General features: G+C 39.0%; 1 protein-coding gene across 10 annotated transcripts in view; it reads left to right on the plus strand.

The window, feature by feature from the left end:
* The window catches only part of AKAP9 (A-kinase anchoring protein 9), a 197,921-nt gene that overhangs the window by 32,755 nt on the left and 153,029 nt on the right, over nucleotides 1-12,137 (plus strand). For 8 of the 10 annotated variants that reach the window (XM_025872853.2, XM_073898797.1, XM_025872854.2 and 5 more), the window contains exon 1: nucleotides 9,003-9,266. In XM_025872853.2, coding sequence (XP_025728638.2) covers nucleotides 9,219-9,266 — 48 coding nt within the window. In that variant the 5' untranslated portion in view covers nucleotides 9,003-9,218. Of the gene's footprint in view, nucleotides 1-9,002; nucleotides 9,267-12,137 lie in introns of those variants that run through there. The other 2 variants (XM_073898794.1, XM_073898793.1) reach the window with 1 other exon arrangement.

Genomic DNA, 12,137 nt, shown 5'->3' on the forward strand with positions numbered 1-12,137 from the left:
CCCCCACCACTCCAGCAACACTCAGTTTGTTTCCTGAGATTAAGAATTCCTCATATCAATGTGGTCATATGGTACATGTCTTTCTCTGATTGACTTATTTCACTCAGCATAACACCCTCCAGTTCCATCCATGTTGTTGCAAATGGCAAGATCTCATTCCTTTTGATGGCTGCATAATATTCCATTGTGTATATATACCACATCTTCTTTATCCATTCATCTGTCGATGGACATCTTGGCTCTTTCCACAGTTTGGCTATTGTGGACATTGCTGCTATAAACATTGGGGTGTACGTACCCCTTCGGATCCCTACATTTGTATCTTTGTGGTAAATACCCAGTAGTTATTTTGCCCATTTTTTAATGGCATATAGTTTAATAGGTTGATTAGGTTCCTTAAAAATGAGAAGAGAAGTTATACTTGATCATCTTTGGCAATGGAGTTTTTGTACATGGATATCCTGGGATATAAGGTAGTTCAGGACATTATTTCTGAGTCATAGAGTTACTCCGGGAACTTCCAAGACTGGGAAGTATGACATGACAGGTCTCATGGAAAACTGGAATCACGCCTACATTCTCTTAGTTCACAAGGCATTTTACTTTACAGAGGGGGAGAATGTGATTGGGTCCATATACCACCATTCAAAATGGAGTGCTAAAATTGGTTAGAATTTTATACCACACTAACTCACAGGAGGTCAGCCTCCTTTGTGCCCAGTCTTCCCAGAGGTTCAAACATTAGTAACATAGGACAAACAGGCTGGTTTCACTCAAATCCAACACAAGCCATAGCAACTCAGAGCAATTTGCCTAAAGAAGGACATCATAAGTATAGTGGGTATGCAGCATTTCACAGACTCTTGGCTGAAACAGAAGAGAAACTGAGATTAATTATTTAAAATTTTCTTTCATGTTTAAATGTATCCTGACTCTAAAAACCACATGGGCCCTTGATATAACTCTTTTGAAAACTCATATAGTTTATATTCTTTGTCTGCTTGGCAATATGAAAATCCTTGAAGATCTGAAATTATGTATTCTATTCAAAAGTATGTATTCTATTCAGTAATTATTCAGTAAAATCAGTAATCTGTTGCAATCTTTTGGATTACTGCCTTATAATTCCATCTTGATAATAGTTACACCTTAGATTTTTCTAACACATCATTAGTTCATTAGGCCGCTTTAAACAAGTACTAGTTTCGGGGTGCCTGGGTGGCTCAGTCGTTAAGCGTCTGCCTTCGGCTCAGGTCATGATCCCAGGGTCCTGGGATTGAGCCCCTCATCGGGCTCCCTGCTCCGTGGGAAGCCTGCTTCTCCCTCTTCCGCTCCCCCTGCTTGTGTTCCCTCTCTTGCTGTCTCTGTCTCTGTCAAATAAATAAATAAAATCTTTAAAAAAATAAAAAAACAAGTACTAGTTTCATAAGTCATGAATAATCTTTTGAAACCTAAAATATTAACTAAAAATGTCCTAAGTTTTATTTAGTACATTCTGTAAGCAGATACTGATTTTGTTTGGAGAAGCAGATTAGCAAAATGGAGTAACACTTAGGTCAGGGATCCGGGGCCAGGACATGGTAGGACTTTTCCTACCCAACCATGAAAAGTTGGGCAAATTATTTAGCCTCTCAGGCCTTTGTTACTTATTTTATAAAATGTGGAAGATACATCACTATGCTTCCTCCTATTTTCTTTATTATATACCCTTCATCTCTATTAATAAGTAAAAATAGCCATTTTTGGTTTTAGCATTTAATGTCTTTTTCTTCAGTTTAACTTAATTACAAGGGCCTAGTCACCTTATTTGTAAAATAAGCAAAATTGTATTCCCATAAATATTTGTCTTATGAAGCCTATAACACTGTATGGATTTCTGGCTTTGCAGGAAATGTGATAAGGAGCCCCTTGAGCACCTTTCTGACTAGAATGGGGAGTTGGTGAGGGAGAGGAATTGGAGTTAGGAGTCATAGTAGAACTGGGGCAAGTTATGGAAGGTTTTGAATAACGGATTTAGGCAGTAAGGAGTCATTTTATAATGGAATGACTTTGTGAAAGTTGCATCTTAGAAAGCTGATCTGACAGTTATGGGGAACAGTATGTAATGGGTAATGGGGAGAAATGAAGCCAATGTACCAGCTTTGAGTCTTCTGAAGTTTTCAAAATATGGATAATGAGGGTCTAGTCCATCATGTTGACAGTGGAAAAGGAAAAGCTTAGAAGGAATTAAAAGACTGTAGGAAAGAAAGCACAATGGGACCTGTTCCTCATAGATATGATAGATGAGGTAGAGAAGAATACAAGATGTCTCCAAAATTTTAAGTTGAGGAGACTGGAAGAATGTCAGTCACTGAAATAGAGAAGTTTGGAAATGTTGCTATTGGAGGGAGGATTTTGAGCATTGTTTTAGGCAATTTGAGTGGCAAGTGATGGTGAGAAATGTTCAGTGGAAATGGTAGCTGGTAATGTCTTCTAATTAGGGAAGAAACAAAGACGTGAAGATGGACAAAATGGTGAAACAATAAGGTAGATAATTACTATCTCGTTTAGCAAAAAAATTACAGATGAAAGTTTTGTCTGAATAATTTTGGTCCAGGTTAGAATAAGATAATAGTTTATTATCATATGATCTTGTATCAGTGTATTATTCTAGCCTTGGAAGAATTGAAAGAAGCAATCAGTAAAATCCTTGGTATTTAGTTTCACAAGGAATACTTTTGAAAAATGAGAAAGATAGATACCTGTTTGGAAAGAGTCATTGATGAGATATTTGAGGGAATCTGACTCATTTTAAATCTGACTCATTTTTAAATGGTTTCATAACAAAATACAGAATTCAGCAGTAGGCGAGGTGCCTTAAAGAATGGATTAAAATTCTAAAAGTCTATGTACATTTTAAAGATTTGTGGACAAGGACATAATTGAATTGCATATTGGTACTTGACTCAGGCAAAAACTCCAGAAAGCCACATGTTAAAACAAAACCAGAATTATAAGGGAAAAATGTGTCTGCATTTAAATGAAAATGAGGTTAATAAATCAATCATGTAGTATTGTCATTAAAATATGTGTGACATAGAAATAGGAGTTAAGCACATAGGAAAACACAAGATAACCTGCTATGGTGAGACACATAGTTTAAATATTTAATGAAAATCACTTGATTAACTTGAGTGAGTTATTAGAATTTAGCAAAGATCCAGTGAATGGCAACTAAAGTGATCAAATATATTTTAAATAGACCCTATAACAAAGAGCTAAAGAAAAATTATTTAATCCATAAGAGAAAAGGCTAAAGACAAACTGTAATGTCCCTCCTCCTGAATTTAGGAGTTATATTTACTCCCAATTTCAGAGAGAAGAACCATCTTTTTTTTTTAAAACACATAATCTAAAGAATTGCTTCAGTTACTTCTGCAACTTTCGTGAGGTTGAGGTCTAGTGACATATTGGCTACTAAAATGAAATGACTGCTAGGTCTTATCTGACCAATTTGTGAAGGATTAACAAATGAACATGGAAATGGCAATCACAAAATACAGGCATACCTTGAAGATATTGCTGGTTCAGTTCCAGACCACCACAATAAAGCGAATATCAGAATAAAGCGAGTCAAATATATATTTTAGTTTCTCATTGTATATAAAAGTTGTGTTTACACTGTACTGTAGTCTGCTAAGTGTGCGATAGAATTATGTCTAAAAAATCAATGTACATTCCATAATTAGAAAATACTTTTTTGCTAAAAAATGCTACCCATCATCTGAGCTTTCGGCAAGTCGTAATCACTTATCATAGATCACCATAACAAATATAATATTAATGAAAACGTTTGAACTATTGCAAGAATTACCAAAATGTGACACAAAGACACAAGTGAGCAAATGCTGTTGGAAAAATGGTGCTGATAGACTTGCTTGGCATAGGGTTACCACAAACCTTCAATTAATTGGCAAGACACATAATATCTGTGAAGAGCAATAAAACAAGGCATGGCTGTACTGTGGGGAGCGATGGAGAAAGCCTCTCAAAATATGATTTAGCTATAATTAGAGCAGTCTCTTGTTTGCTGATCCCAGTAGGTACTCCTCATATACTAGTTTGCTATCTTGCCAATATGAACTAGCACTCCAGACAATCCCCAATTAAAGATGGTTCAACTTAAAATTTTTTGACTTTATAGTGACGAAGTGATATGCATTCAGTAGAAACTGTACTTTGAATTTTGAATTTGGATCTTTTCCTGCATTACTGATCTGCAGTAGACTTCCTCGCAATGCTAGGCCCCAGCAGCAAGCCCCAATTCCCAGTCAGCCACTCTGTTATGAGGGTAAAAAACTGATACACTTAGAGCTATTTTGTACCCTTACAACCATTCTTTCAGTACAGTATTTCAATACATTATTCAATAAATTTTCATTTCAGTGTATTCAATAAACTACATGAAATAGTCAACATAAAATGGGCTTTGAGTTAGATGATTTCGCCCAGCTGTAGGCTAATAGAAGTGTTCTAAGCAAGTTTAAGGTAGGCTAGGCTAAACTATTATGTTTGGTAGGTTAGGTGTATCAAATGCATTTTCAATTTATGATGGGTTTATCAGAATGTAACCCATCATAGGTGGAGGAAGATATGTATTTAAATGGAAAGTAGAAAAAGTACCTTTAGAAATCTTTAATTCCTCTTGGGATGTAGTGTAGTACAGGTGTAGTGCAGTATTCTCACTATTAAGTCAACACTAAAAGAAGTGTGGCTTAATTATGAGTTGTACAGATGTTATACAAGAGAATCAGTAGAATGTAACTCCAATCAGAAATGACAAGTAGATAGGATTTCCCTTTTCAATTCTGGTCCATTGGAAGTGACTTCGAGGGGCTCTTTGTTGAGAAGGATACTGAAGCAGAGTTTGTACTCAGTAGGAAAGAGTTAACGATTGATTTACAACTTCCATGGAAACCTCCAGTGACCTTCACCTTTCTAAATTCCGGGGCCATTTTTCAGGCCTTATTTTAATTAATGTGTTAGCAGCAGTTGCCACAGTTCATCACCGTGAATGCAATCAAAACCCTGCTGGCTTAAGAGAGATTTTGCCCCTCCCTTAACTACCTGGAAAAGTCTAAATTGGGGGGTCTTTCCCAGAATTTGAGTTCTTACAAGATATAAATTTCACCTGAATGACTTATCAGTATGGCAGGCAAACATCTGATTACTTAACAACTTTTGTACTGCCTTGTAAATTGCCCTCCTCCCCTTTGATGCCCTAGACCCCATCCCATTCCTTAGCTCAGGATGGCATATGTACCTCATTTTACCTTTGTGTCTTTGAACCTCTCATGTATGTGGGGCTCCCATAGATGCAAAATTAAATGCAGTTCTCTCCTGTTAATCTGTTTATGTCAATTTAATTCTTAGGCCATCCAGAAGAACTTCTGAAGAGTAGAGGAAAATTTTCCTTCCTTGAACTAGCCTCTGTACTCTCATTTGCTGATTCCTCTCCCCTTCCCTCCCTTTTAGAGTTGGAGTGCTCTGAGAGGGAGTCATTGTATCACTTCTTTATCTAAACTTGCTCCCCAGAGCAGCAAGTTTCAATAGGAAAGTAATGTGAGCCACAAATGCAAACCACATATGTAATTTGAAATTTTCTAGTAGGTACATTAACAAAAAAAGTAAAAAGAAACTGGTAAAATTCATATATATATTATTTAACCCAGTATACCTCAAATATTAGCATTTCAACATATAATCAATATAAAAATATTTTTATACTAATATGAGGTATTAAATTATTATCTTATTTTTCTGTCAGGAAGCATTTTATTGTTGCTCTAAGTTTAAGAATTTTTACTGACAGAAAATCAGCACTTTCAGAAAATCTCTCACATATCCCTGCGTGGCTTCTGAATCTTAATTTTTGTAGAAATATCAACGTATTTCTCTTCAGTACAGTCATTCCATCCATGATTGATGGATCAGTCTTAACCTCCGATTTCTGTTCTTGGCTTTGACTTATGAAGCTCTTCAGGACTGTTTTTAATTCAGAAAGAGTGACTTTGTCTAAAGGAGATGCAGTGGTAACTATGCAAGGTACTTTTTTACAATTGACACTCATCATTAATATTAATGAGATATTTTAAGTTCTTTTGTTTTAATTCTAAGTCTTTGAAATGCACTGTTACACTTATAGCATACCTCAGTTCAGACCAGATGTATTTCACATGCTCAATAAGCACATGTGGCTAAAAGGCTGCTGTATTGGACAAACATGGCCCTGGATGATCTTATCCAAGCCCTTAACTTAAAATACCATCTATATGCTATTCTCAAATTTATATTTCTTGCTTGGACCTGTCTCCTGAACTCCAGACTCAGAGGGTCTATGTGACATCAATTCTTGTATACCTATATGTGTCTCTAACTTACGTCCAAAACTGAACTCTTGGTCTCCTCCGAATTTGCTCTTCCCCATCTCAGTTACTGGCAACTCCGCCAATTGCTCAGGCCAAAAACATTAGACTCAACTGTGACTCCCTCTCTGTCTCAAACTTCACATACAACATACAACTACTGTGGCATTATTAGTTGCATGTGCAAGATATACACAGATTCTGATTCACTACCACTACCATGGTCCAAACTCCCATTATCTCTTGTCTGGGTTATTGCAGTAGCATCCAGAGTGATCCCCCACAGGCTATCATCATAGCCGCAGATATCCTTTAACAACATAAGCCAGATCATATCACTCATCTGCTTAACATTCTCCAGTGGCTCCCTGTCACACTAAAAGTAAAAGCCAAAGTCCTTCTAATGACCTTCAGAACTCTGTAGGATCTGGCCTCCTATTACTTCTCTGACTTCATCTCCTACTATTCTCCGTCCTCAGTGTACTCTAGCCACCTTTACGTCCTGCTTTTTCTTCAACATGACAGTCACATTCTAACTTCAGGGCCCTTAGACTTCCTATATCCTCACTTATCCCCGTGGCTCATTCTCTCATATCTTTCAAGTCTTTGCTCAAATATCTTGTCAGGGAATGAATGAATGACATGACGTGAATAGGTGCCATAAGGAGGCATCAGAGCACAAGTGCCACATGCCCTTCTAATAGAAGTCAACACACAATTAACTTTCAACATTTATTGCGCATCTATTATATATGAAACAGGTGTCTATGATTGGTCCGTCTTAGTGAAGGGAAAGGTTGAAATAATCTTGTTGCTTTAGGTTTTTGAACATTTTTAGTATATAGTGGAACAAACAGCTGACTTCCTTAGTCATTGACTATTAACAAATACCTTGTTAGGTAACTTAGGGCTTCCTCCTTTTGGCAATCGGAATCTAGAAACACAATCCCTTAATTCATGCAGTATTTAAATCACTGCAATATTAGAACACCTGGTTGTAGTCCTAGTTTGACTCTTAGCTTAGTGGGTGACTAAATAAATCACTTCTCCTTTTACTGGCTCAATTCTTTTATTCCTATGATAAAATGTCTAATCTCATCTATTGCCGAATTCAGGTTAAGATAACAGGTCAGTATATACTTGGGTGTTACAACTGGCACAAATATGTATGCATTGTGGAATTTGAGAATAAAAAGTCTTTTTAAAATCTAAGAATTTATAAATCAGAGCTATTTAAACCTAGTCTTCAGGTAGTGGTAGACTTTTGATCTTTAGTCTTTTCATTTTTCAACCCTATTTTCACTAGCACCACTTCTATGATTGAACTCATAGCTTATTTTAGTTCACATCTGCTAGAGTCCAACCTAGCTCAAAACAGAGAAACATGATGGGCCTGGGTAATCAACCTGAGACATTAACATGTGTAGCTCACCTCAGAAATGGATTTGAGAGTAAGAGAGTGGGGAGAAAAAAGGAAGTATTGAGGGAAGAGATGAAAATTATTAAAATGGCTTAATTCAATCTAACACATATTTATTGGGTGCAAAACACTATGCTAGTCATTTTAGTAATGCCAAAATAAGCAGGACAGTCTCTGCCATCAAGGACTCTAGAGTATGAGGTGAACCAAGAAGTGGTGCATAAATTACTAAAATATACAGAGTACATAAAGGAAATACGAGGAGAGGAAAAAAACCATTAATTAAGGACATTTTAATACGTCAGAGGCAGTCACATATATTGACTGACATATATTAACAGTCCTTTCAAAACTTCCAGGTAAGCTGAGGGAGGACAGGTAACTTGTTCAAGGTCATTCAAGCTAGAAAGTGTATACTGGCTTTTGTCCCCGACCCAGGTTTCAAAGCCTCTACCCTCCTTTCAGGACACCGTTGCTAAGAGGGAGATCCAAGGAGGAGTGGAAGGGGATTAAGTTATGACTGGATACTCCTAACTGCGGTGGAGGGAACAAAGAGATCAGAAAAGCTATTTGTGGCGGCTTGTGAGGTGGGCCTTGAAGGATGAATCGGAGATTGGGCGGGCCGATGTGGGGAAAAGGGAGCGACTTTGAGCGATAGAAATACTGAGAGCTGCTGGCTGATCTCCCAATTCTTCGACTGGAGGAGTCGATCTGGTTTGAAAAACTAACGTCCGGTGGGTCTTTTCCTCTCCGCCCCACCCCAGTCTTTTCCTTTGGGTTTTTCATCGGTCACCAACCTCGCCGTTAGGAGTGTATTATTTCTGTGAAAAATCTCAATGTTTTAAAAGCGACCACTGAGTCCCTTGCATGGTGGGCGGAATCCTGCCGGCATCCCTGGCACACCCCCTCTCTCCGAGCTCCTCAGCCATGCCACCACCTGGGGAGCCTTCGTCCCCGAGGAAGGGCGCTCACCCACGTGGGTTTCTCGCGTGCGGGAGCCCGGGTCCGAACCGGGGTCCAGGCCGGGGTAGCCCGGGCAAAGGCGCGCGGGCCCAGTGGGGGCGGGGCGGCGCGCGGGGCGGGGCCGCGAGCGCACCTGCCCGGCGCGGCGGGGCTCGCGGCGTCTGCGCGGCCCGACGTGCCCCCCCCCTCCCGCCTTGCCGTGTGTTTACGTGGAGACGAAGATGGCGGCGGCGGTGACGGCGTTGCCCGTGCGGCTGAGGACGGTCAGCCAGTGAGCGCGGAGACTGGTTCCACGCCGGGCGGGGGAGAGGTCCAGGCCTGGCCCTGCTCCCTAGGCGGCGGATCCTGCGGTCCCACCTCTACCGGAATCGACCTTTCCTTTTTACCCCCGACCCTCTCCCTGTCTTCCCCCAGCTTTCCCTTCAGAGGCCATGGAGGACGAGGAGAGACAGAAGAAACTGGAGGCCGGCAAAGCGAAGGTAAGAGAGCCGGAGGCTGTTGGGCCCGCGGTGGGAGGCGGTGGCTGGAAAGGGGTGGGAGAGGGCCTGGCATACGGAGATCGCAGCAGCCAGGTTCCCTGCCCGGGAGGGAGGGGCTGCAGGACCTGAATTTTCCCCTTGCCCTCTACTCTCCTTTTTTCAGTTGAAAAAGCCTGGTGTTACTACCTAGCAGATGATACTTCCGTGATGATTGGGTGGTGTGGCTTCTTTCTTGTGAATGCTCAAATAAAACCCTTGCTTTACTGTATAGCTATAAGCTGGTATTTATTGCTTTTAAATCTCCAGCCTTTCGCTGTTTTAGGGAGTTTCCTGGGTAGTGCAGGCATTGTGCTTTTCAGGGTGGGGATTTAGGGCTTTTCTTTATTTGGTGGGGGATTTGTACGCCGATCATCAGCTTAGCTTTCTTTGGTGGCACGCTGGCACTGTTGTGTATGTGATTGGCCTGTGACAGCTGCCTTAGCGGTGGCTTGAGTGTGCCACAAGTGCCAGCTGTGAAGTTCGCCTTAGGGGCGTTTTAGAAGCATAGCTTTATATGTTTGTGTTTGGAGGTCTTTGTCACGGCATGCGCTTTTGTATTGTGTGGAATGTTAGTGCAGTCAGTGAATGGAACTGCGGGGGACGAAAGGTACCATATTCTAAGCAATCTATAGAATTCCTGCTTCAAATAATTGAATTGTTATATATGTCTCAGAGAGTCCCTATTTTATGCCTGCGTGAAAGAAAAAAACCTGTAAAGCAAACAGTACAAGACTATAATCAGGTATTACTCACTGGGCTTCGTGAAAAATTTGATATAGACAAGGTATAAATTAAATTGTGTACTTCTTTTAAAAATTACATATTCGAGCATATCTTCTAGCTGGTCTCAAAGGCGCCCTTCCTCCGTTATGACGACGTTACCTTTTATAGATTATATTCTGCCTTATTAGAGATAATTGTTAGCAATCATACTTGGACCACGATTAAATTATAATATAGTTAACTGTTTTTCTCTCTTCCTCTCCTTTGCTCCCTCCAAATAAAACAAATAAAGGAGGCGGGCTCCATGATTTCAGTAATCACTGAAGGGCCATACTGCAGAGATGCCATAGTAGATGCTCAACACAAGTTTTTTAGATGAGTATGCATATAAACTAGCTTCATATTTCTGAAGTACAGTTGGCTTTCCCATAAGTCCCTTCTATCTAAGATCAAAGCTTGAGTGCTTTTATATTACCTGGTAGATTATTACTTTAAAATCTAAATGGTGGAAAAGGGGAATCAAGACATCTTCAGAAGCCTGAAGTTGATTATATTTCTGTAACCTGAGGGTCTGAGCAAGCTCTGAATCCAAGAAGGTGGAGGTAAAGTGTGTGCCTCCTTTGGAAAGCATTGATGTTCTAGTTAGACATTTTGTTTCTTAATTCAGAGTTTGTATTGCCTGTCCCCAGAAGTATGTTTCCTAAAGATAATGCATGAAGCAGTCCTGCAAAATATTCTTTACTTTGGACGATACATATCGTATCAGAGGATTTATTTAAATTGATTTGGCCAAAAAAAAATTCTAGTTTCTTTGTGTGTATGTGTGTTTTTGTCTGTCCTTCAAAACTGCCTATGGGGTGAAAATCTTTTTCTTTTGATATTCACTTTTATTGTAGAAGATTATCGTCTTCTAGAGTTGAGCCCAATTTTTCTAGTCAGAAATAAATCTGTCAGATTTATAAGGCAAGATATGTTTGCTGGAACATTAGCTGTACAATCTAAAAACACTGGAAACAACATTCAAAGAGAATATTAGAATAATTGTTTTCTAAACCATATCATGTAAGTGCAATGGAATATTATGCAGCCATTAAGATTATGAAGACCAATAGGAATATGAGAAATAGCATGAAAATTGCATCATTAAAATTAGTGTATACATTATTCCATTTGTTTAAACTTGTGTGCTTTTAGATTAAGACTTAAAAATTATGTATTGTAAAGTCATTCAGCAAAACTTTGTTGAACTGTTTTATACCAAAAGTTGGAAATTTAGAGGTGGTGTCAGTCTCTGTTCTCAAGTTGCTCACAGTTTAGTGGGAGAGACTAGACACTGGGTAGTTAAGTACAATGAGAGAGGAGGTAGAGTAGGATTTGGGGTGAATTTTTTCATTTGTAAAAGTGCATTAAATACTGCTACCTTGTTTTTGAGATTACAAAGAAGGCTCTTGATATTAATGCAGCCAATCATGGTGCCTACCATATAGTAGGTACTCAATAAATATTTGCTTAATGAATGAATGAATGAGCAGAATGACTATAGTCGTTCATAGGTACTACTTTACTAGAATATTGTAATTTAATAGCAGTAATCCAGATTTCTCTTAATTGAAAGTCTGTTATTGCTGGCATCAGAAATCACTTAAACTGATCATTTCTTTTTTTTTTTTTTTTAGATTTATTTATTTATTTGACAGAGAGACAGCGAGAGCAGGAACACAAGCAGGGGGAGTGGGAGAGGGAGAAGCAGGCTTCCCGCAGAGTAGGGAACCTGATGTGGGACTCGATCCCAGGACCCTGGGATCATGACCTGAGCCGAAGGCAAATGCTTAATGACTGAGCCACCCAGGCGTCCCTAAACTGATCATTTCTAAAACTTATTTAGAAACTTGGCTTTCTGAATGTCTTATTTGTTCATTGAACTTAAATATTGTGTTTGATAATCTGATTTTATGAACCATAACTTTTTAATATTTTTCTTGGTGTTTGGTAAGCTGATCATTGAAAAATTTCCTTTCTGTATCTAGATTTTATAAATGATTATTTTTTATGGCTTGTTTGCAGTACAGTATGCTTTATAAAATAGCAACCAGAATCTGCAATGATAGA

Source organism: Callorhinus ursinus, unplaced genomic scaffold (genome assembly GCF_003265705.2).
Source record: "Callorhinus ursinus isolate GAN/ISIS: 27379988/994484 unplaced genomic scaffold, GSC_fseal_2.0 scaffold12, whole genome shotgun sequence".
Taxonomy (NCBI): domain Eukaryota; kingdom Metazoa; phylum Chordata; class Mammalia; order Carnivora; family Otariidae; genus Callorhinus; species Callorhinus ursinus.